At 56.5% G+C, this 21,925-nt stretch overlaps 6 protein-coding genes and 1 pseudogene across 6 annotated transcripts; 3 read left to right on the top strand and 4 right to left on the bottom strand.

Annotated features, from left to right (window-relative positions):
* Window positions 1-1,001: 1,001 nt before the first annotated feature.
* On the bottom strand, window positions 1,002-2,553 carry LOC129782653 (uncharacterized). Its single transcript, XM_055790081.1, has 3 exons — window positions 2,206-2,553; window positions 1,687-1,839; window positions 1,002-1,328 (listed from the first exon to the last, which is right to left on the bottom strand). The coding sequence occupies exons 1-3, from the start codon at window positions 2,551-2,553 to the stop codon at window positions 1,002-1,004; spliced, it is 828 nt and encodes a 275-aa protein (XP_055646056.1).
* Window positions 2,554-2,968: 415 nt separating this feature from the next.
* Window positions 2,969-4,733, top strand: LOC129782654 (feather beta keratin-like). Its single transcript, XM_055790082.1, has 3 exons — window positions 2,969-3,037; window positions 3,903-4,055; window positions 4,407-4,733. Exons 1-3 carry the CDS (start codon window positions 2,969-2,971, stop codon window positions 4,731-4,733), a joined length of 549 nt encoding a protein of 182 aa, XP_055646057.1.
* A 2,532-nt stretch (window positions 4,734-7,265) lies between these two features.
* LOC129782655 (feather beta keratin-like) lies at window positions 7,266-9,037 on the bottom strand. Its single transcript, XM_055790083.1, has 3 exons — window positions 8,969-9,037; window positions 7,951-8,103; window positions 7,266-7,592 (listed from the first exon to the last, which is right to left on the bottom strand). Exons 1-3 carry the CDS (start codon window positions 9,035-9,037, stop codon window positions 7,266-7,268), a joined length of 549 nt encoding a protein of 182 aa, XP_055646058.1.
* A 415-nt stretch (window positions 9,038-9,452) lies between these two features.
* On the top strand, window positions 9,453-10,997 carry LOC129782656 (uncharacterized). Its single transcript, XM_055790084.1, has 3 exons — window positions 9,453-9,816; window positions 10,171-10,319; window positions 10,671-10,997. Exons 1-3 carry the CDS (start codon window positions 9,453-9,455, stop codon window positions 10,995-10,997), a joined length of 840 nt encoding a protein of 279 aa, XP_055646059.1.
* Window positions 10,998-13,529: 2,532 nt separating this feature from the next.
* On the bottom strand, window positions 13,530-15,301 carry LOC129782657 (feather beta keratin-like). Its single transcript, XM_055790085.1, has 3 exons — window positions 15,233-15,301; window positions 14,215-14,367; window positions 13,530-13,856 (listed from the first exon to the last, which is right to left on the bottom strand). The coding sequence occupies exons 1-3, from the start codon at window positions 15,299-15,301 to the stop codon at window positions 13,530-13,532; spliced, it is 549 nt and encodes a 182-aa protein (XP_055646060.1).
* A 415-nt stretch (window positions 15,302-15,716) lies between these two features.
* On the top strand, window positions 15,717-17,261 carry LOC129782658 (uncharacterized). The gene is made up of 3 exons (XM_055790086.1): window positions 15,717-16,064; window positions 16,431-16,583; window positions 16,935-17,261. Exons 1-3 carry the CDS (start codon window positions 15,717-15,719, stop codon window positions 17,259-17,261), a joined length of 828 nt encoding a protein of 275 aa, XP_055646061.1.
* Window positions 17,262-19,793: 2,532 nt separating this feature from the next.
* On the bottom strand, window positions 19,794-21,566 carry LOC129782659 (feather beta keratin-like; annotated as a pseudogene).
* Window positions 21,567-21,925: the final 359 nt, after the last annotated feature.

A 21,925-nucleotide genomic window follows, 5' to 3' on the forward strand; every position in this document is an offset into this window, starting at 1 on the left:
CCCAGTATAAAAAAAGCCATGGACCTGTTAGCGCAGCCCCAGAGAAGGGCTACAAAAGGCATCAGAGGCCTGCAATAGGTCTCCTGGGATGAAGGGCTGAGGGAGTTTGTGGTTTTCAGCCTGGAGGAGAGAAGGCTCTGGGGAGCCCTTGTTGCAGCCTTTCGATATATAAAGGGGACTTAGAAGAAAGCCGGAGAGGACATTTAATCAAGGCCTGGGGTGATAGGACAAGACGCAACAGTTTCAAACTGGAACAGGGTAGACTTAAGTTGGACATAAGGCAGAAATATGTTACGATGAGAGTGGTGAGACACTGGAAAAGGCTGCCCGGAGAATGACGGCATGACCCATTGCTGGAAGCGTTCAAGGTCTGGTTCAACGGAGCTTTGCGTGACGTGACGTAGTGACAGATATCCCTGGCCATGGCAGGAGCGTTGGTCTAGGTGATCTTTAAAGGTCTCTTCCAACCCCAAACCACCCCATGATAATATGGTTCTATGATAAGGCAAACCACTGCACTGCGTCGCTCATTTTGAGAACACTGTGGATAGGATGGCTTCTCCTGGTGTGCCCTGGGAAGCCTGAACCCATGTCTTCTCAATAACATGTTCCTTCCTGACTACTTGCATCATGGACTTGAGCCTAGCAAGGAAAACAAAAAGGTGTGCACAACAAAGTGGATAGCAGTCACTGAACTACATTGGCTAATCCTATCCCAACGCAAACAGGCAGATAAATTTAGAGACCAGCAGGTCAGCCAAGGCATGACTAAGCATACTCAATGCCAGCCTGCGTTGACAAGCACTGCAAAAGCATCCCCCGTAACCCCCTCCCAGCCCCAGCCCTGAGCAACATGCGTCTCTTTCACTGGGCATCTTGGGAGAGCATCTGCAGGGCAAAGGATGACACGAAGGCGTAGGCTGGGATGCACCAGAACTTTAATGAGTCAAAAGAGGGAAAGGAGGGTGATGTGAGCGGAGGCCTCAGTGCCAGGAGCAGCTTTAGCAGGGGAAGCACCTCCTGCCGCAAATGCCGCTGCCCAAGCCAGAGAGGCTGAAGCCCCCGGAGTTGATGGGCACTCCCTCAGAGCTGAGGATGCTGCCAACGGCAGCGGAGGTGGAGGAGCCCACGGCGGTGTTCTGCGGGAAGGAGCTGAGGATGGGGCCGGGCAGGGTCACCACCACGGCGGAGGGCTGGATGAAGACATTGGAGTCCTGGCACTGCCTGACACAGGGCTCGTTGCAGCTGTTGGCCAGCGGGGTCGGGCCGCAGGGCCGGCAGGGCATGCACGGGCTGTAGCAGGACATGGCTTGGGGCTGGAGGTGCACCTGGGAGAGAGAAGCAGGGCATGGGGGCTGGGTGAGGAGCAGCCTGTCATGCCACAACGAGGGAGCCAAGGCACGAGCTGGAGACGAGAGCTGGAGGCTGTGTAGGGAGGCACAGGGGCTGCTTCTTCCCTATGGCCCAAAAGTGCCCTGCCGTGAGGGACCAAGCCCAGGCACCTTCCCACCTAGCCCATAGCTCAGGAGACACCTCAACCGAGACCCAGCCGCTCCCCACGCCACAACTTCAGCCCCATTCCCTGTGCCATGAAAGCTGCTCCAGGACCCACGGTAGGAGAAACCAGCAGCTCTGTGCCGAGAAATCCCAGAGGAGGAGGAGGCGGAGAAAGGTCTTCAGACTCACCTTGTTCACAAGGAGACGGAGGCGAGAGAAGTGGATGAGAGAGTGAGGAGAAGGGCCTGCTTTTATACTGCTTCTGCACCGCCCCAGGCGCACAGTCACTGCACGCGGGCAGTAATTTTCCAGCAGGCTCACCTCCAAAGCAAAATGTCCTACCTAATGGCACATGTTGTGTTTTGGTTTCCGTCAGTGCTGCCATTTCATTTCCTCATTTCTGACATGCTTGCTCTGCTGTGCAAGTGCCTTTCATGTGCTGGGATGAGACGCCCAGGGGTATCCTGGGCAGGACTGTGTCAGCGTGGGCAGAGGATGGCTCCTCAGTGGTGGAGGAGTCCCGCGCAGGCAGGGGATGTTGGCTTGGGGCAGTGAAGTGCGAGTGTTTGCAGCTCCCTTGGCAGGAAGAGGCCCAGCTGTGCTCCACGCCGCACGTGTCAGCAAGCACCCGCAGACTCCTCGTTTTAAGGACGTGCCGTGTGCTTCTCTCTCTTCCCTCTGCCTCCGCTCGCTCCCACGGTCACTAGCCATGGCGTCTCCAGGCAGCCGGGCTGTGCCAATGGTTTCAGCCGTGTTCCTCTTGATGCCCTTTGCTCTGGGGAGAACATTTGCCAAGCTGCCCGAGTACGCAGGGCTGGTCTTCGGAAAGCCAAAGCCCACCTGGTGTTCGATCAGGCAAGGCACGTGGAGGGCACTGAGGAGATCTTCTTCCACAGAGGTCAGCAGCAAGGCTTGGCCAAAGTCAGCTGCAGCGCTGAATGGGGCAGCTTCACCGGGCACAGGGGTTACAGGCAAGGCGGAGGTGCTGCGGGGGTTCGTGGCCTTGGTCTTCAGGTTTTCAGATTCAGTGATGTTGAACCTAGAGGCTTTCTGCATGCAAACATGACACTATCCACCTCTTTAAGCATTGTAATTGTTTTATGGAAAATACAGTTAAGGACTTACAGTGATAAGCAGAGACAGCTTTGGGACAGGCTGGCAAGGTTATTTCTTCCTCCTGTGCAGACCAAGTCATCTGGAAAGCCATCTGAGCTCCTGGCAAGAGCTGCTGTCGAGGGACCGGGCCTCTGCCATTCCTTGGCAAGTCTGGGGCAGGGAGAGTCTTACCCACAGTCGAGGAGGATCCGGTGTGGGGACATTTAAACCGATTGGAGAGACACGAGTGCATGCCACCAGATGCCTGCATACCCCGTGGAGGGAGAGGAGGGGTTGCAGAAAACGTGTCCCCACCGGCTGGGGCTCCTCCCTGGCCGTCAGGCGATACACCTTCTCTTGGCATTAGTGCTTCATCATGTCGTCTTTCCCAGGCCCCAAAGGCCTCCTCACCTTGGAGCACAACCCGGCACCACTGGAGAGGCAAGTGAACTTCCCCCAGCTCTCCCAGGGGTGACGGCTGGCAGGACCCTGCCGTGCCACGTGCGTGGGGATGCTCAAGGTGGGGGTGGGCTCGGAAGGCACGAAACCAGCTCTCAGACTACATCGAGGAGGTGATGCTCTTCCCTGCCCTGCAGACATGGAGGCAGCTGGGACGCGTCCCAGGAGGGCAAGGCGATGCCTGCAGTAGGCAGGCTTCCTGGGATAGACTCTCCCTACCCACGGCCAGTCACACTCTAATTTTGGGTTGGCGTGTGTCAGCCCTTTGGCACGAGGCCAAGCCAGGAGCGAGGGCTGCCTGCAGGCCCGTGTCCCATCAGGGCTGAGGGCACTGCTTGCGCACCCCCAGAGGCTGCCACGACAGGGGTTGTCTTTGCCAAGGAAAGCAGCAAATGTCTTCCAGAAAGGGAAGTTTTCCTTGGGCGGAGCCATTTGAAACCGGCCGCGCAGCCCACCTGCCCATAGAGGCAATGATCAGCGACTGCTGGCGCGAGCAGAGGGGTAAGGAGGGACAGTCCTGCCCAGGGAGAAGGACGCGGCCTGTCCTCATTTGGAGAAGCTTTGGGCACTCAGGGGAGGACGGCATTGGTGGGAAGACATGTGCACCCTCCTGCACAGGGTTTTGAGAACAACCTCACTGTATCGCCTGAGAATGATGTCCTCCATCTGCACAGAGCCCTCCAGTGCTCAGGGGCATGTCTTCTGGCCATGTTGACATGGTCCTGCTCAGGAAATCCTTGGGCTCCTCATCCCAATCTTCAAAAGAGCCTCCGTGCCCTAGTGGTCATGTCAGAAATGAGGAAATGAAATGGCAGCACTGACGGAAACCAAAACACAACATGTGCCATTAGGTAGGACATTTTGCTTTGGAGGTGAGCCTGCTGGAAAATTACTGCCCGCGTGCAGTGACTGTGCGCCTGGGGCGGTGCAGAAGCAGTATAAAAGCAGGCCCTTCTCCTCACTCTCTCATCCACTTCTCTCGCCTCCGTCTCCTTGTGAACAAGGTGAGTTTGAGGCGCTTTTTGTCTTCATCTCATGCTTGACTCTTAACCTCCTCTTCCTCCACCTCCTCCTCCTCTGGGATTTCTCAGCACATACCTACCCTTTGTCCTGTGCTGTGTTTTGAGGCTGCTTGCCATGGGAGAGCGAAAAGGAGCAGAAGGTGTGGCATGGAGAAGGGCTGAGATTTGGCTGAGGGGTCTCCTGAGCTATGAGCTAGGTTGAGACCTCCCTGGGCTTTGTCAATGTCGGTGGGGCACTTTTGCTCTGAGGGAAGGGGTCTCCCTCATTGTAGGGTGACAGGCTGCTCTTCAACCATCCTCTGTGCTTTGATTTCCCCTGCTTCTCTCTCCCAGGTGCACCTCCAGCCCCAAGCCATGTCCTGCTACAGCCCGTGCATGCCCTGCCGGCCCTGCGGCCCGACCCCGCTGGCCAACAGCTGCAACGAGCCCTGTGTCAGGCAGTGCCAGGACTCCAATGTCTTCATCCAGCCCTCCGCCGTGGTGGTGACCCTGCCCGGCCCCATCCTCAGCTCCTTCCCGCAGAACACCGCCGTGGGCTCCTCCACCTCCGCTGCCGTTGGCAGCATCCTCAGCTCTGAGGGAGTGCCCATCAACTCCGGGGGCTTCAGCCTCTCTGGCTTGGGCAGCGGCATTTGCGGCAGGAGGTGCTTCCCCTGCTAAAGCTGCTCCTGGCACTGAGGCCTCCGCTCACATCACCCTCCTTTCCCTCTTTTGACTCATTAAAGTTCTGGTGCATCCCAGCCTACGCCTTCGTGTCATCCTTTGCCCTGCAGATGCTCTCCCAAGATGCCCAGTGAAAGAGACGCATGTTGCTCAGGGCTGGGGCTGGGAGGGGGTTACGGGGGATGCTTTTGCAGTGCTTGTCAACGCAGGCTGGCATTGAGTATGCTTAGTCATGCCTTGGCTGACCTGCTGGTCTCTAAATTTATCTGCCTGTTTGCGTTGGGATAGGATTAGCCAATGTAGTTCAGTGACTGCTATCCACTTTGTTGTGCACACCTTTTTGTTTTCCTTGCTAGGCTCAAGTCCATGATGCAAGTAGTCAGGAAGGAACATGTTATTGAGAAGACATGGGTTCAGGCTTCCCAGGGCACACCAGGAGAAGCCATCCTATCCACAGTGTTCTCAAAATGAGCGACGCAGTGCAGTGGTTTGCCTTATCATAGAACCATATTATCATGGGGTGGTTTGGGGTTGGAAGAGACCTTTAAAGATCACCTAGACCAACGCTCCTGCCATGGCCAGGGATATCTGTCACTACGTCACGTCACGCAAAGCTCCGTTGAACCAGACCTTGAACGCTTCCAGCAATGGGTCATGCCGTCATTCTCCGGGCAGCCTTTTCCAGTGTCTCACCACTCTCATCGTAACATATTTCTGCCTTATGTCCAACTTAAGTCTACCCTGTTCCAGTTGAAACTGTTGCGTCTTGTCCTATCACCCCAGGCCTTGATTAAATGTCCTCTCCGGCTTTCTTCTAAGTCCCCTTTATATATCGAAAGGCTGCAACAAGGGCTCCCCAGAGCCTTCTCTCCTCCAGGCTGAAAACCACAAACTCCCTCAGCCCTTCATCCCAGGAGACCTATTGCAGGCCTCTGATGCCTTTTGTAGCCCTTCTCTGGGGCTGCGCTAACAGGTCCATGGCTTTTTTTATACTGGGAACGCCAGGCTGGACGCACTACCTCACATTGCTGGCTCGTCTCCAGTTTTTTCAGCCACCATTGTCCATAAGCCCTTCTCCACAGGGCTGCTCTCAACCATTTCTCCTCCAGTCTGTATCGACGTTGAGGACTGCCCCAACGCAGGTGCAGCGCCTTGCACTTGGCCTTGTGGAAGCTGCTTTTGAGGTAACACCATCAAAGCAGGTGCAACTCCCAGCACTCTTCCCAGACACCGAGGACTGCCATCAACAGCCTGGGCTATATGAGCAGGAGCACAGCCAGGGGATCGATGGGAGCGACGGTCCTGCTCTGCTCGGCACTCATCTGACAGCATGTAGAACACTGCGTCCCATTTTGGGCTCTAACGCAAGAAAGGTTTTGACCAAGTGGTGTGAGTTCAGCGGAGGGTGGCCAGGATGGTGAGAGGGCTGGAGCACTTGGTAAGGGAGCAAAGGCTGGCGGCATGGGGCTCGCTGAGCGTGGAGAAGAGAATGCTTTGGTGGGAGACCTACAACCACGCCTGGAGTAGCTGTGGTCACTGAAGAGCATTGAGTCATCCTCTCCAGCCCCAGATAGGAAGAGAAATATAGGAAGAAAAGGGTCAGCCACCCGAGGCGTGACTAAGTATACTCAAAGCAAGCCTGTGTCACTGCACAGCCACCCCCAACAACCCCCTCCCAGCCCCAGCCCTGCGTCTCTTTCACTGGGCATGTTGGGAGAGCATCTGCAGGGCAAAGGATGACACGAAGGCATGGGCTGGGATGCAGCAGAACTTTAAAAGAGTTGAAAGGACCAGTAATGGGGAAAAGCGACTCAGCTAGGTCGCCGAGGAGACAGGCAGTGTGAAGGAGCTCTCCTGAATGCTTTTTGGAAGGAAAAAAAGATTGCAAAAAGCATCACTGAAGCATCTGCAAGACCACAAGGCCTGTGGACCACAGCTGATGTATTCCCAAATCTATTGACAATGTATTCCCAAAGATGCCGTGGCAGTATATTCTCTACTGTTCTCGTGCTTTTGTTTTCCACCTGCACTTCTCATCACGCCGCAACTCTGAATCTCAATGCTGTGGGTAGCACAGGTTCTCCTAGGCTCTCCTGGGAAGGTCTTGCCACTGCCTTGTCAATGACATATTGATCTCTCGTCCTCCTGACTACTTGCTTCACAACGTTGAGATGACCAAGGAAAAAGAAAAGTAGACAGCAATGCGCAAGTAATACATGAACTACCTTGGGTCATTCTATCCCAGTAGAGTCCATGTAGGCAGAGAAGTTTAGAAACCAGAGGGTACACCCAACTCACCACTAAGCACACTCAAGGCAAACCTGTGCTGACAACGGCTGCACAGCCATCCCCAACAACTCCTTCCCAGAACCAGCCCTGAGCAACAGCTGTCTCACTGGGCATGTTGGGAGAGTGTGTGCTGAAAAAAGGATGACACGAAGGCGTGGGCTGGGATGCACCAGAACTTTAATGAGTCAAAAGAGGGAAAGGAGGGTGATGTGAGCGGAGGCCTCAGTGCCAGGAGCAGCTTTAGCAGGGGAAGCACCTCCTGCCGCAAATGCCGCTGCCCAAGCCAGAGAGGCTGAAGCCCCCGGAGTTGATGGGCACTCCCTCAGAGCTGAGGATGCTGCCAACGGCAGCGGAGGTGGAGGAGCCCACGGCGGTGTTCTGCGGGAAGGAGCTGAGGATGGGGCCGGGCAGGGTCACCACCACGGCGGAGGGCTGGATGAAGACATTGGAGTCCTGGCACTGCCTGACACAGGGCTCGTTGCAGCTGTTGGCCAGCGGGGTCGGGCCGCAGGGCCGGCAGGGCATGCACGGGCTGTAGCAGGACATGGCTTGGGGCTGGAGGTGCACCTGGGAGAGAGAAGCAGGGCATGGGGGCTGGGTGAGGAGCAGCCTGTCATGCCACAACGAGGGAGCCAAGGCACGAGCTGGAGACGAGAGCTGGAGGCTGTGTAGGGAGGCACAGGGGCTGCTTCTTCCCTATGGCCCAAAAGTGCCCTGCCGTGAGGGACCAAGCCCAGGCACCTTCCCACCTAGCCCATAGCTCAGGAGACACCTCAACCGAGACCCAGCCGCTCCCCACGCCACAACTTCAGCCCCATTCCCTGTGCCATGAAAGCTGCTCCAGGACCCACGGTAGGAGAAACCAGCAGCTCTGTGCCGAGAAATCCCAGAGGAGGAGGAGGCGGAGAAAGGTCTTCAGACTCACCTTGTTCACAAGGGGACGGAGGCGAGAGAAGTGGATGAGAGAGTGAGGAGAAGGGCCTGCTTTTATACTGCTTCTGCACCGCCCCAGGCGCACAGTCACTGCACGCGGGCAGTAATTTTCCAGCAGGCTCACCTCCAAAGCAAAATGTCCTACCTAATGGCACATGTTGTGTTTTGGTTTCCGTCAGTGCTGCCATTTCATTTCCTCATTTCTGACATGACCACTAGGGCACGGAGGCTCTTTTGAAGATTGGGATGAGGAGCCCAAGGATTTCCTGAGCAGGACCATGTCAACATGGCCAGAAGACATGCCCCTGAGCACTGGAGGGCTCTGTGCAGATGGAGGACATCATTCTCAGGCGATACAGTGAGGTTGTTCTCAAAACCCTGTGCAGGAGGGTGCACATGTCTTCCCACCAATGCCGTCCTCCCCTGAGTGCCCAAAGCTTCTCCAAATGAGGACAGGCCGCGTCCTTCTCCCTGGGCAGGACTGTCCCTCCCTGCCCCTCTGCTCGCGCCAGCAGTCGCTGATCATTGCCTCTATGGGCAGGTGGGCTGCGCGGCCGGTTTCAAATGGCTCCGCCCAAGGAAAACTTCCCTTTCTGGAAGACATTTGCTGCTTTCCTTGGCAAAGACAACCCCTGTCGTGGCAGCCTCTGGGGGTGCGCAAGCAGTGCCCTCAGTCCTGATGGGACACGGGCCTGCAGGCAGCCCGCGCTCCTGGCTTGGCCTCGTGCCAAAGGGCTGACACACGCCAACCCAAAATTAGAGTGTGACTGGCCGTGGGTAGGGAGAGTCTATCCCAGGAAGCCTGCCTACTGCAGGCATCGCCTTGCCCTCCTGGGACGCGTCCCAGCTGCCTCCATGTCTGCAGGGCAGGGAAGAGCATCACCTCCTCGATGTAGTCTGAGAGCTGGTTTCGTGCCTTCCGAGCCCACCCCCACCTTGAGCAACCCCACGCACGTGGCACGGCAGGGTCCTGCCAGCCGTCACCCCTGGGAGAGCTGGGGGAAGTTCACTTGCCTCTCCAGTGGTGCCGGGTTGTGCTCCAAGGTGAGGAGGCCTTTGGGGCCTGGGAAAGACGACATGATGAAGCACTAATGCCAAGAGAAGGTGTATCGCCTGACGGCCAGGGAGGAGCCCCAGCCGGTGGGGACACGTTTTCTGCAACCCCTCCTCTCCCTCCACGGGGTATGCAGGCATCTGGTGGCATGCACTCGTGTCTCTCCAATCGGTTTAAATGTCCCCACACCGGATCCTCCTCGACTGTGGGTAAGACTCTCCCTGCCCCAGACTTGCCAAGGAATGGCAGAGGCCCGGTCCCTCGACAGCAGCTCTTGCCAGGAGCTCAGATGGCTTTCCAGATGACTTGGTCTGCACAGGAGGAAGAAATAACCTTGCCAGCCTGTCCCAAAGCTGTCTCTGCTTATCACTGTAAGTCCTTAACTGTATTTTCCATAAAACAATTACAATGCTTAAAGAGGTGGATAGTGTCATGTTTGCATGCAGAAAGCCTCTAGGTTCAACATCACTGAATCTGAAAACCTGAAGACCAAGGCCACGAACCCCCGCAGCACCTCCGCCTTGCCTGTAACCCCTGTGCCCGGTGAAGCTGCCCCATTCAGCGCTGCAGCTGACTTTGGCCAAGCCTTGCTGCTGACCTCTGTGGAAGAAGATCTCCTCAGTGCCCTCCACGTGCCTTGCCTGATCGAACACCAGGTGGGCTTTGGCTTTCCGAAGACCAGCCCTGCGTACTCGGGCAGCTTGGCAAATGTTCTCCCCAGAGCAAAGGGCATCAAGAGGAACACGGCTGAAACCATTGGCACAGCCCGGCTGCCTGGAGACGCCATGGCTAGTGACCGTGGGAGTGAGCGGAGGCAGAGGGAAGAGAGAGAAGCACACGGCACGTCCTTAAAACGAGGAGTCTGCGGGTGCTTGCTGACACGTGCGGCGTGGAGCACAGCTGGGCCTCTTCCTGCCAAGGGAGCTGCAAACACTCGCACTTCACTGCCCCAAGCCAACATCCCCTGCCTGCGCGGGACTCCTCCACCACTGAGGAGCCATCCTCTGCCCACGCTGACACAGTCCTGCCCAGGATACCCCTGGGCGTCTCATCCCAGCACATGAAAGGCACTTGCACGGCAGAGCAAGCATGTCAGAAATGAGGAAATGAAATGGCAGCACTGACGGAAACCAAAACACAACATGTGCCATTAGGTAGGACATTTTGCTTTGGAGGTGAGCCTGCTGGAAAATTACTGCCCGCGTGCAGTGACTGTGCGCCTGGGGCGGTGCAGAAGCAGTATAAAAGCAGGCCCTTCTCCTCACTCTCTCATCCACTTCTCTCGCCTCCGTCTCCTTGTGAACAAGGTGAGTTTGAGGCGCTTTTTTTCTTCATCTCATGCTTGACTCTTAACCTCCTCTTCCTCCGCCTCCTCCTCCTCTGGGATTTCTCAGCACATACCTACCCTTTGTCCTGTGCTGTGTTTTGAGGCTGCTTGCCATGGGAGAGGGAAAAGGAGCAGAAAGTGTGGCATGGAGAAGGGCTGAGATTTGGCTGAGGGGTCTCCTGAGCTATGAGCTAGGTTGAGACCTCCCTGGGCTTTGTCAGTGTCGGTGGGGCACTTTTGCTCTGAGGGAAGGGGTCTCCCTCATTGTAGGGTGACAGGCTGCTCTTCAACCATCCTCTGTGCTTTGATTTCCCCTGCTTCTCTCTCCCAGGTGCACCTCCAGCCCCAAGCCATGTCCTGCTACAGCCCGTGCATGCCCTGCCGGCCCTGCGGCCCGACCCCGCTGGCCAACAGCTGCAACGAGCCCTGTGTCAGGCAGTGCCAGGACTCCAATGTCGTCATCCAGCCCTCCGCCGTGGTGGTGACCCTGCCCGGCCCCATCCTCAGCTCCTTCCCGCAGAACACCGCCGTGGGCTCCTCCACCTCCGCTGCCGTTGGCAGCATCCTCAGCTCTGAGGGAGTGCCCATCAACTCCGGGGGCTTCAGCCTCTCTGGCTTGGGCAGCGGCATTTGCGGCAGGAGGTGCTTCCCCTGCTAAAGCTGCTCCTGGCACTGAGGCCTCCGCTCACATCACCCTCCTTTCCCTCTTTCGACTCATTAAAGTTCTGGTGCATCCCAGCCTACGCCTTCGTGTCATCCTTTGCCCTGCAGATGCTCTCCCAAGATGCCCAGTGAAAGAGACGCATGTTGCTCAGGGCTGGGGCTGGGAGGGGGTTACGGGGGATGCTTTTGCAGTGCTTGTCAACGCAGGCTGGCATTGAGTATGCTTAGTCATGCCTTGGCTGACCTGCTGGTCTCTAAATTTATCTGCCTGTTTGCGTTGGGATAGGATTAGCCAATGTAGTTCAGTGACTGCTATCCACTTTGTTGTGCACACCTTTTTGTTTTCCTTGCTAGGCTCAAGTCCATGATGCAAGTAGTCAGGAAGGAACATGTTATTGAGAAGACATGGGTTCAGGCTTCCCAGGGCACACCAGGAGAAGCCATCCTATCCACAGTGTTCTCAAAATGAGCGACGCAGTGCAGTGGTTTGCCTTATCATAGAACCATATTATCATGGGGTGGTTTGGGGTTGGAAGAGACCTTTAAAGATCACCTAGACCAACGCTCCTGCCATGGCCAGGGATATCTGTCACTACGTCACGTCACGCAAAGCTCCGTTGAACCAGACCTTGAACGCTTCCAGCAATGGGTCATGCCGTCATTCTCCGGGCAGCCTTTTCCAGTGTCTCACCACTCTCATCGTAACATATTTCTGCCTTATGTCCAACTTAAGTCTACCCTGTTCCAGTTTGAAACTGTTGCGTCTTGTCCTATCACCCCAGGCCTTGATTAAATGTCCTCTCCGGCTTTCTTCTAAGTCCCCTTTATATATCGAAAGGCTGCAACAAGGGCTCCCCAGAGCCTTCTCTCCTCCAGGCTGAAAACCACAAACTCCCTCAGCCCTTCATCCCAGGAGACCTATTGCAGGCCTCTGATGCCTTTTGTAGCCCTTCTCTGGGGCTGCGCTAACAGGTCCATGGCTTTTTTTATACTGGGAACGCCAGGCTGGACGCACTACTCACATTGCTGGCTCGTCTCCAGTTTTTTCAGCCACCATTGTCCATAAGCCCTTCTCCACAGGGCTGCTCTCAACCATTTCTCCTCCAGTCTGTATCGACGTTGAGGACTGCCCCAACGCAGGTGCAGCGCCTTGCACTTGGCCTTGTGGAAGCTGCTTTTGAGGTAACACCATCAAAGCAGGTGCAACTCCCAGCACTCTTCCCAGACACCGAGGACTGCCATCAACAGCCTGGGCTATATGAGCAGGAGCACAGCCAGGGGATCGATGGGAGCGACGGTCCTGCTCTGCTCGGCACTCATCTGACAGCATGTAGAACACTGCGTCCCATTTTGGGCTCTAACGCAAGAAAGGTTTTGACCAAGTGGTGTGAGTTCAGCGGAGGGTGGCCAGGATGGTGAGAGGGCTGGAGCACTTGGTAAGGGAGCAAAGGCTGGCGGCATGGGGCTCGCTGAGCGTGGAGAAGAGAATGCTTTGGTGGGAGACCTACAACCACGCCTGGAGTAGCTGTGGTCACTGAAGAGCATTGAGTCATCCTCTCCAGCCCCAGATAGGAAGAGAAATATAGGAAGAAAAGGGTCAGCCACCCGAGGCGTGACTAAGTATACTCAAAGCAAGCCTGTGTCACTGCACAGCCACCCCCAACAACCCCCTCCCAGCCCCAGCCCTGCGTCTCTTTCACTGGGCATGTTGGGAGAGCATCTGCAGGGCAAAGGATGACACGAAGGCATGGGCTGGGATGCAGCAGAACTTTAAAAGAGTTGAAAGGACCAGTAATGGGGAAAAGCGACTCAGCTAGGTCGCCGAGGAGACAGGCAGTGTGAAGGAGCTCTCCTGAATGCTTTTTGGAAGGAAAAAAAGATTGCAAAAAGCATCACTGAAGCATCTGCAAGACCACAAGGCCTGTGGACCACAGCTGATGTATTCCCAAATCTATTGACAATGTATTCCCAAAGATGCCGTGGCAGTATATTCTCTACTGTTCTCGTGCTTTTGTTTTCCACCTGCACTTCTCATCACGCCGCAACTCTGAATCTCAATGCTGTGGGTAGCACAGGTTCTCCTAGGCTCTCCTGGGAAGGTCTTGCCACTGCCATGTCAATGACATATTGATCTCTCGTCCTCCTGACTACTTGCTTCACAACGTTGAGATGACCAAGGAAAAAGAAAAGTAGACAGCAATGCGCAAGTAATACATGAACTACCTTGGGTCATTCTATCCCAGTAGAGTCCATGTAGGCAGAGAAGTTTAGAAACCAGAGGGTACACCCAACTCACCACTAAGCACACTCAAGGCAAACCTGTGCTGACAACGGCTGCACAGCCATCCCCAACAACTCCTTCCCAGAACCAGCCCTGAGCAACAGCTGTCTCACTGGGCATGTTGGGAGAGTGTGTGCTGAAAAAAGGATGACACGAAGGCGTGGGCTGGGATGCACCAGAACTTTAATGAGTCAAAAGAGGGAAAGGAGGGTGATGTGAGCGGAGGCCTCAGTGCCAGGAGCAGCTTTAGCAGGGGAAGCACCTCCTGCCGCAAATGCCGCTGCCCAAGCCAGAGAGGCTGAAGCCCCCGGAGTTGATGGGCACTCCCTCAGAGCTGAGGATGCTGCCAACGGCAGCGGAGGTGGAGGAGCCCACGGCGGTGTTCTGCGGGAAGGAGCTGAGGATGGGGCCGGGCAGGGTCACCACCACGGCGGAGGGCTGGATGAAGACATTGGAGTCCTGGCACTGCCTGACACAGGGCTCGTTGCAGCTGTTGGCCAGCGGGGTCGGGCCGCAGGGCCGGCAGGGCATGCACGGGCTGTAGCAGGACATGGCTTGGGGCTGGAGGTGCACCTGGGAGAGAGAAGCAGGGCATGGGGGCTGGGTGAGGAGCAGCCTGTCATGCCACAACGAGGGAGCCAAGGCACGAGCTGGAGACGAGAGCTGGAGGCTGTGTAGGGAGGCACAGGGGCTGCTTCTTCCCTATGGCCCAAAAGTGCCCTGCCGTGAGGGACCAAGCCCAGGCACCTTCCCACCTAGCCCATAGCTCAGGAGACACCTCAACCGAGACCCAGCCGCTCCCCACGCCACAACTTCAGCCCCATTCCCTGTGCCATGAAAGCTGCTCCAGGACCCACGGTAGGAGAAACCAGCAGCTCTGTGCCGAGAAATCCCAGAGGAGGAGGAGGCGGAGAAAGGTCTTCAGACTCACCTTGTTCACAAGGGGACGGAGGCGAGAGAAGTGGATGAGAGAGTGAGGAGAAGGGCCTGCTTTTATACTGCTTCTGCACCGCCCCAGGCGCACAGTCACTGCACGCGGGCAGTAATTTTCCAGCAGGCTCACCTCCAAAGCAAAATGTCCTACCTAATGGCACATGTTGTGTTTTGGTTTCCGTCAGTGCTGCCATTTCATTTCCTCATTTCTGACATGACCACTAGGGCACGGAGGCTCTTTTGAAGATTGGGATGAGGAGCCCAAGGATTTCCTGAGCAGGACCATGTCAACATGGCCAGAAGACATGCCCCTGAGCACTGGAGGGCTCTGTGCAGATGGAGGACATCATTCTCAGGCGATACAGTGAGGTTGTTCTCAAAACCCTGTGCAGGAGGGTGCACATGTCTTCCCACCAATGCCGTCCTCCCCTGAGTGCCCAAAGCTTCTCCAAATGAGGACAGGCCGCGTCCTTCTCCCTGGGCAGGACTGTCCCTCCCTGCCCCTCTGCTCGCGCCAGCAGTCGCTGATCATTGCCTCTATGGGCAGGTGGGCTGCGCGGCCGGTTTCAAATGGCTCCGCCCAAGGAAAACTTCCCTTTCTGGAAGACATTTGCTGCTTTCCTTGGCAAAGACAACCCCTGTCGTGGCAGCCTCTGGGGGTGCGCAAGCAGTGCCCTCAGCCCTGATGGGACACGGGCCTGCAGGCAGCCCGCGCTCCTGGCTTGGCCTCGTGCCAAAGGGCTGACACACGCCAACCCAAAATTAGAGTGTGACTGGCCGTGGGTAGGGAGAGTCTATCCCAGGAAGCCTGCCTACTGCAGGCATCGCCTTGCCCTCCTGGGACGCGTCCCAGCTGCCTCCATGTCTGCAGGGCAGGGAAGAGCATCACCTCCTCGATGTAGTCTGAGAGCTGGTTTCGTGCCTTCCGAGCCCACCCCCACCTTGAGCATCCCCACGCACGTGGCACGGCAGGGTCCTGCCAGCCGTCACCCCTGGGAGAGCTGGGGGAAGTTCACTTGCCTCTCCAGTGGTGCCGGGTTGTGCTCCAAGGTGAGGAGGCCTTTGGGGCCTGGGAAAGGCGACATGATGAAGCACTAATGCCAAGAGAAGGTGTATCGCCTGACGGCCAGGGAGGAGCCCCAGCCGGTGGGGACACGTTTTCTGCAACCCCTCCTCTCCCTCCACGGGGTATGCAGGCATCTGGTGGCATGCACTCGTGTCTCTCCAATCGGTTTAAATGTCCCCACACCGGATCCTCCTCGACTGTGGGTAAGACTCTCCCTGCCCCAGACTTGCCAAGGAATGGCAGAGGCCCGGTCCCTCGACAGCAGCTCTTGCCAGGAGCTCAGATGGCTTTCCAGATGACTTGGTCTGCACAGGAGGAAGAAATAACCTTGCCAGCCTGTCCCAAAGCTGTCTCTGCTTATCACTGTAAGTCCTTAACTGTATTTTCCATAAAACAATTACAATGCTTAAAGAGGTGGATAGTGTCATGTTTGCATGCAGAAAGCCTCTAGGTTCAACATCACTGAATCTGAAAACCTGAAGACCAAGGCCACGAACCCCCGCAGCACCTCCGCCTTGCCTGTAACCCCTGTGCCCGGTGAAGCTGCCCCATTCAGCGCTGCAGCTGACTTTGGCCAAGCCTTGCTGCTGACCTCTGTGGAAGAAGATCTCCTCAGTGCCCTCCACGTGCCTTGCCTGATCGAACACCAGGTGGGCTTTGGCTTTCCGAAGACCAGCCCTGCGTACTCGGGCAGCTTGGCAAATGTTCTCCCCAGAGCAAAGGGCATCAAGAGGAACACGGCTGAAACCATTGGCACAGCCCGGCTGCCTGGAGACGCCATGGCTAGTGACCGTGGGAGCGAGCGGAGGCAGAGGGAAGAGAGAGAAGCACACGGCACGTCCTTAAAACGAGGAGTCTGCGGGTGCTTGCTGACACGTGCGGCGTGGAGCACAGCTGGGCCTCTTCCTGCCAAGGGAGCTGCAAACACTCGCACTTCACTGCCCCAAGCCAACATCCCCTGCCTGCGCGGGACTCCTCCACCACTGAGGAGCCATCCTCTGCCCACGCTGACACAGTCCTGCCCAGGATACCCCTGGGCGTCTCATCCCAGCACATGAAAGGCACTTGCACGGCAGAGCAAGCATGTCAGAAATGAGGAAATGAAATGGCAGCACTGACGGAAACCAAAACACAACATGTGCCATTAGGTAGGACATTTTGCTTTGGAGGTGAGCCTGCTGGAAAATTACTGCCCGCGTGCAGTGACTGTGCGCCTGGGGCGGTGCAGAAGCAGTATAAAAGCAGGCCCTTCTCCTCACTCTCTCATCCACTTCTCTCGCCTCCGTCTCCTTGTGAACAAGGTGAGTTTGAGGCGCTTTTTGTCTTCATCTCATGCTTGACTCTTAACCTCCTCTTCCTCCGCCTCCTCCTCCTCTGGGATTTCTCAGCACATACCTACCCTTTGTCCTGTGCTGTGTTTTGAGGCTGCTTGCCATGGGAGAGGGAAAAGGAGCAGAAAGTGTGGCATGGAGAAGGGCTGAGATTTGGCTGAGGGGTCTCCTGAGCTATGAGCTAGGTTGAGACCTCCCTGGGCTTTGTCAGTGTCGGTGGGGCACTTTTGCTCTGAGGGAAGGGGTCTCCCTCATTGTAGGGTGACAGGCTGCTCTTCAACCATCCTCTGTGCTTTGATTTCCCCTGCTTCTCTCTCCCAGGTGCACCTCCAGCCCCAAGCCATGTCCTGCTACAGCCCGTGCATGCCCTGCCGGCCCTGCGGCCCGACCCCGCTGGCCAACAGCTGCAACGAGCCCTGTGTCAGGCAGTGCCAGGACTCCAATGTCGTCATCCAGCCCTCCGCCGTGGTGGTGACCCTGCCCGGCCCCATCCTCAGCTCCTTCCCGCAGAACACCGCCGTGGGCTCCTCCACCTCCGCTGCCGTTGGCAGCATCCTCAGCTCTGAGGGAGTGCCCATCAACTCCGGGGGCTTCAGCCTCTCTGGCTTGGGCAGCGGCATTTGCGGCAGGAGGTGCTTCCCCTGCTAAAGCTGCTCCTGGCACTGAGGCCTCCGCTCACATCACCCTCCTTTCCCTCTTTTGACTCATTAAAGTTCTGGTGCATCCCAGCCCACGCCTTCATGTCATCCTTTTCTCAGCACACACTCTCCCAACATGCCCAGAGAGACAGCTGTTTCTCAGGGCTGGTTCTGGGAAGGAGTTGTTGGGGATGGCTGTGCAGCCGTTGTCAGCACAGGTTTGCCTTGAGTGTGCTTAGTGGTGAGTTGGGTGTACCCTCTGGTTTCTAAACTTCTCTGCCTACATGGACTCTACTGGGATAGAATGACCCAAGGTAGTTCATGTATTACTTGCGCATTGCTGTCTACTTTTCTTTTTCCTTGGTCATCTCAACGTTGTGAAGCAAGTAGTCAGGAGGACGAGAGATCAATATGTCATTGACAAGGCAGTGGCAAGACCTTCCCAGGAGAGCCTAGGAGAACCTGTGCTACCCACAGCATTGAGATTCAGAGTTGCGGCGTGATGAGAAGTGCAGGTGGAAAACAAAAGCACGAGAACAGTAGAGAATATACTGCCACGGCATCTTTGGGAATACATTGTCAATAGATTTGGGAATACATCAGCTGTGGTCCACAGGCCTTGTGGTCTTGCAGATGCTTCAGTGATGCTTTTTGCAATCTTTTTTTCCTTCCAAAAAGCATTCAGGAGAGCTCCTTCACACTGCCTGTCTCCTCGGCGACCTAGCTGAGTCGCTTTTCCCCATTACTGGTCCTTTCAACTCTTTTAAAGTTCTGCTGCATCCCAGCCCATGCCTTCGTGTCATCCTTTGCCCTGCAGATGCTCTCCCAACATGCCCAGTGAAAGAGACGCAGGGCTGGGGCTGGGAGGGGGTTGTTGGGGGTGGCTGTGCAGTGACACAGGCTTGCTTTGAGTATACTTAGTCACGCCTCGGGTGGCTGACCCTTTTCTTCCTATATTTCTCTTCCTATCTGGGGCTGGAGAGGATGACTCAATGCTCTTCAGTGACCACAGCTACTCCAGGCGTGGTTGTAGGTCTCCCACCAAAGCATTCTCTTCTCCACGCTCAGCGAGCCCCATGCCGCCAGCCTTTGCTCCCTTACCAAGTGCTCCAGCCCTCTCACCATCCTGGCCACCCTCCGCTGAACTCACACCACTTGGTCAAAACCTTTCTTGCGTTAGAGCCCAAAATGGGACGCAGTGTTCTACATGCTGTCAGATGAGTGCCGAGCAGAGCAGGACCGTCGCTCCCATCGATCCCCTGGCTGTGCTCCTGCTCATATAGCCCAGGCTGTTGATGGCAGTCCTCGGTGTCTGGGAAGAGTGCTGGGAGTTGCACCTGCTTTGATGGTGTTACCTCAAAAGCAGCTTCCACAAGGCCAAGTGCAAGGCGCTGCACCTGCGTTGGGGCAGTCCTCAACGTCGATACAGACTGGAGGAGAAATGGTTGAGAGCAGCCCTGTGGAGAAGGGCTTATGGACAATGGTGGCTGAAAAAACTGGAGACGAGCCAGCAATGTGAGTAGTGCGTCCAGCCTGGCGTTCCCAGTATAAAAAAAGCCATGGACCTGTTAGCGCAGCCCCAGAGAAGGGCTACAAAAGGCATCAGAGGCCTGCAATAGGTCTCCTGGGATGAAGGGCTGAGGGAGTTTGTGGTTTTCAGCCTGGAGGAGAGAAGGCTCTGGGGAGCCCTTGTTGCAGCCTTTCGATATATAAAGGGGACTTAGAAGAAAGCCGGAGAGGACATTTAATCAAGGCCTGGGGTGATAGGACAAGACGCAACAGTTTCAAACTGGAACAGGGTAGACTTAAGTTGGACATAAGGCAGAAATATGTTACGATGAGAGTGGTGAGACACTGGAAAAGGCTGCCCGGAGAATGACGGCATGACCCATTGCTGGAAGCGTTCAAGGTCTGGTTCAACGGAGCTTTGCGTGACGTGACGTAGTGACAGATATCCCTGGCCATGGCAGGAGCGTTGGTCTAGGTGATCTTTAAAGGTCTCTTCCAACCCCAAACCACCCCATGATAATATGGTTCTATGATAAGGCAAACCACTGCACTGCGTCGCTCATTTTGAGAACACTGTGGATAGGATGGCTTCTCCTGGTGTGCCCTGGGAAGCCTGAACCCATGTCTTCTCAATAACATGTTCCTTCCTGACTACTTGCATCATGGACTTGAGCCTAGCAAGGAAAACAAAAAGGTGTGCACAACAAAGTGGATAGCAGTCACTGAACTACATTGGCTAATCCTATCCCAACGCAAACAGGCAGATAAATTTAGAGACCAGCAGGTCAGCCAAGGCATGACTAAGCATACTCAATGCCAGCCTGCGTTGACAAGCACTGCAAAAGCATCCCCCGTAACCCCCTCCCAGCCCCAGCCCTGAGCAACATGCGTCTCTTTCACTGGGCATCTTGGGAGAGCATCTGCAGGGCAAAGGATGACACGAAGGCGTAGGCTGGGATGCACCAGAACTTTAATGAGTCAAAAGAGGGAAAGGAGGGTGATGTGAGCGGAGGCCTCAGTGCCAGGAGCAGCTTTAGCAGGGGAAGCACCTCCTGCCGCAAATGCCGCTGCCCAAGCCAGAGAGGCTGAAGCCCCCGGAGTTGATGGGCACTCCCTCAGAGCTGAGGATGCTGCCAACGGCAGCGGAGGTGGAGGAGCCCACGGCGGTGTTCTGCGGGAAGGAGCTGAGGATGGGGCCGGGCAGGGTCACCACCACGGCGGAGGGCTGGATGAAGACATTGGAGTCCTGGCACTGCCTGACACAGGGCTCGTTGCAGCTGTTGGCCAGCGGGGTCGGGCCGCAGGGCCGGCAGGGCATGCACGGGCTGTAGCAGGACATGCTTCAAGGCTGGAGGTGCACCTGGGAGAGAGAAGCAGGGCATGGGGGCTGGGTGAGGAGCAGCCTGTCATACCACAACGAGGGAGCCAAGGCACGAGCTGGAGACGAGAGCTGGAGGCTGTGTAGGGAGGCACAGGGGCTGCTTCTTCCCTATGGCCCAAAAGTGCCCTGCCGTGAGGGACCAAGCCCAGGCACCTTCCCACCTAGCCCATAGCTCAGGAGACACCTCAACCGAGACCCAGCCGCTCCCCACGCCACAACTTCAGCCCCATTCCCTGTGCCATGAAAGCTGCTCCAGGACCCACGGTAGGAGAAACCAGCAGCTCTGTGCCGAGAAATCCCAGAGGAGGAGGAGGCGGAGAAAGGTCTTCAGACTCACCTTGTTCACAAGGAGACGGAGGCGAGAGAAGTGGATGAGAGAGTGAGGAGAAGGGCCTGCTTTTATACTGCTTCTGCACCGCCCCAGGCGCACAGTCACTGCACGCGGGCAGTAATTTTCCAGCAGGCTCACCTCCAAAGCAAAATGTCCTACCTAATGGCACATGTTGTGTTTTGGTTTCCGTCAGTGCTGCCATTTCATTTCCTCATTTCTGACATGACCACTAGGGCACGGAGGCTCTTTTGAAGATTGGGATGAGGAGCCCAAGGATTTCCTGAGCAGGACCATGTCAACATGGCCAGAAGACATGCCCCTGAGCACTGGAGGGCTCTGTGCAGATGGAGGACATCATTCTCAGGCGATACAGTGAGGTTGTTCTCAAAACCCTGTGCAGGAGGGTGCACATGTCTTCCCACCAATGCCGTCCTCCCCTGAGTGCCCAAAGCTTCTCCAAATGAGGACAGGCCGCGTCCTTCTCCCTGGGCAGGACTGTCCCTCCCTGCCCCTCTGCTCGCGCCAGCAGTCGCTGATCATTGCCTCTATGGGCAGGTGGGCTGCGCGGGCCGGTTTCAAATGGCTCCGCCCAAGGAAAACTTCCCTTTCTGGAAGACATTTGCTGCTTTCCTTGGCAAAGACAACCCCTGTCGTGGCAGCCTCTGGGGGTGCGCAAGCAGTGCCCTCAGCCCTGATGGGACACGGGCCTGCAGGCAGCCCGCGCTCCTGGCTTGGCCTCGTGCCAAAGGGCTGACACACGCCAACCCAAAATTAGAGTGTGACTGGCCGTGGGTAGGGAGAGTCTATCCCAGGAAGCCTGCCTACTGCAGGCATCGCCTTGCCCTCCTGGGACGCGTCCCAGCTGCCTCCATGTCTGCAGGGCAGGGAAGAGCATCACCTCCTCGATGTAGTCTGAGAGCTGGTTTCGTGCCTTCCGAGCCCACCCCCACCTTGAGCAACCCCACGCACGTGGCACGGCAGGGTCCTGCCAGCCGTCACCCCTGGGAGAGCTGGGGGAAGTTCACTTGCCTCTCCAGTGGTGCCGGGTTGTGCTCCAAGGTGAGGAGGCCTTTGGGGCCTGGGAAAGACGACATGATGAAGCACTAATGCCAAGAGAAGGTGTATCGCCTGACGGCCAGGGAGGAGCCCCAGCCGGTGGGGACACGTTTTCTGCAACCCCTCCTCTCCCTCCACGGGGTATGCAGGCATCTGGTGGCATGCACTCGTGTCTCTCCAATCGGTTTAAATGTCCCCACACCGGATCCTCCTCGACTGTGGGTAAGACTCTCCCTGCCCCAGACTTGCCAAGGAATGGCAGAGGCCCGGTCCCCTCGACAGCAGCTCTTGCCAGGAGCTCAGATGGCTTTCCAGATGACTTGGTCTGCACAGGAGGAAGAAATAACCTTGCCAGCCTGTCCCAAAGCTGTCTCTGCTTATCACTGTAAGTCCTTAA

This window comes from Falco peregrinus, chromosome 18, assembly GCF_023634155.1.
Source record: "Falco peregrinus isolate bFalPer1 chromosome 18, bFalPer1.pri, whole genome shotgun sequence".
Classification (NCBI taxonomy): Eukaryota; Metazoa; Chordata; class Aves; order Falconiformes; family Falconidae; genus Falco; species Falco peregrinus.

What these genes read in the sequence shown, in the direction of transcription:
- LOC129782658 (XM_055790086.1), top strand. Translation starts at nt 15,717, where the DNA reads ATGCAGAAAGCCTCTAGGTTCAACATCACTGAATCTGAAAACCTGAAG. An exon ending in GGCTGCCTGGAGACGCCATG is followed by an intron (nt 16,065 to 16,430) that starts GCTAGTGACCGT and finishes ATGTGCCATTAG; the next exon opens with GTAGGACATTTTGCTTTGGA. An exon ending in TCCGTCTCCTTGTGAACAAG is followed by an intron (nt 16,584 to 16,934) that starts GTGAGTTTGAGG and finishes TCTCTCTCCCAG; the next exon opens with GTGCACCTCCAGCCCCAAGC.
- LOC129782657 (XM_055790085.1), bottom strand. Translation starts at nt 15,301, where the DNA reads ATGTCGCCTTTCCCAGGCCCCAAAGGCCTCCTCACCTTGGAGCACAAC. An exon ending in CGGCACCACTGGAGAGGCAA is followed by an intron (nt 14,368 to 15,232) that starts GTGAACTTCCCC and finishes ATGTGCCATTAG; the next exon opens with GTAGGACATTTTGCTTTGGA. An exon ending in TCCGTCCCCTTGTGAACAAG is followed by an intron (nt 13,857 to 14,214) that starts GTGAGTCTGAAG and finishes TCTCTCTCCCAG; the next exon opens with GTGCACCTCCAGCCCCAAGC.
- LOC129782654 (XM_055790082.1), top strand. Translation starts at nt 2,969, where the DNA reads ATGTCGTCTTTCCCAGGCCCCAAAGGCCTCCTCACCTTGGAGCACAAC. An exon ending in CGGCACCACTGGAGAGGCAA is followed by an intron (nt 3,038 to 3,902) that starts GTGAACTTCCCC and finishes ATGTGCCATTAG; the next exon opens with GTAGGACATTTTGCTTTGGA. An exon ending in TCCGTCTCCTTGTGAACAAG is followed by an intron (nt 4,056 to 4,406) that starts GTGAGTTTGAGG and finishes TCTCTCTCCCAG; the next exon opens with GTGCACCTCCAGCCCCAAGC.
- LOC129782653 (XM_055790081.1), bottom strand. Translation starts at nt 2,553, where the DNA reads ATGCAGAAAGCCTCTAGGTTCAACATCACTGAATCTGAAAACCTGAAG. An exon ending in GGCTGCCTGGAGACGCCATG is followed by an intron (nt 1,840 to 2,205) that starts GCTAGTGACCGT and finishes ATGTGCCATTAG; the next exon opens with GTAGGACATTTTGCTTTGGA. An exon ending in TCCGTCTCCTTGTGAACAAG is followed by an intron (nt 1,329 to 1,686) that starts GTGAGTCTGAAG and finishes TCTCTCTCCCAG; the next exon opens with GTGCACCTCCAGCCCCAAGC.
- LOC129782655 (XM_055790083.1), bottom strand. Translation starts at nt 9,037, where the DNA reads ATGTCGTCTTTCCCAGGCCCCAAAGGCCTCCTCACCTTGGAGCACAAC. An exon ending in CGGCACCACTGGAGAGGCAA is followed by an intron (nt 8,104 to 8,968) that starts GTGAACTTCCCC and finishes ATGTGCCATTAG; the next exon opens with GTAGGACATTTTGCTTTGGA. An exon ending in TCCGTCCCCTTGTGAACAAG is followed by an intron (nt 7,593 to 7,950) that starts GTGAGTCTGAAG and finishes TCTCTCTCCCAG; the next exon opens with GTGCACCTCCAGCCCCAAGC.
- LOC129782656 (XM_055790084.1), top strand. Translation starts at nt 9,453, where the DNA reads ATGCAGAAAGCCTCTAGGTTCAACATCACTGAATCTGAAAACCTGAAG. An exon ending in CATGGCTAGTGACCGTGGGA is followed by an intron (nt 9,817 to 10,170) that starts GTGAGCGGAGGC and finishes GCCATTAGGTAG; the next exon opens with GACATTTTGCTTTGGAGGTG. An exon ending in TCCGTCTCCTTGTGAACAAG is followed by an intron (nt 10,320 to 10,670) that starts GTGAGTTTGAGG and finishes TCTCTCTCCCAG; the next exon opens with GTGCACCTCCAGCCCCAAGC.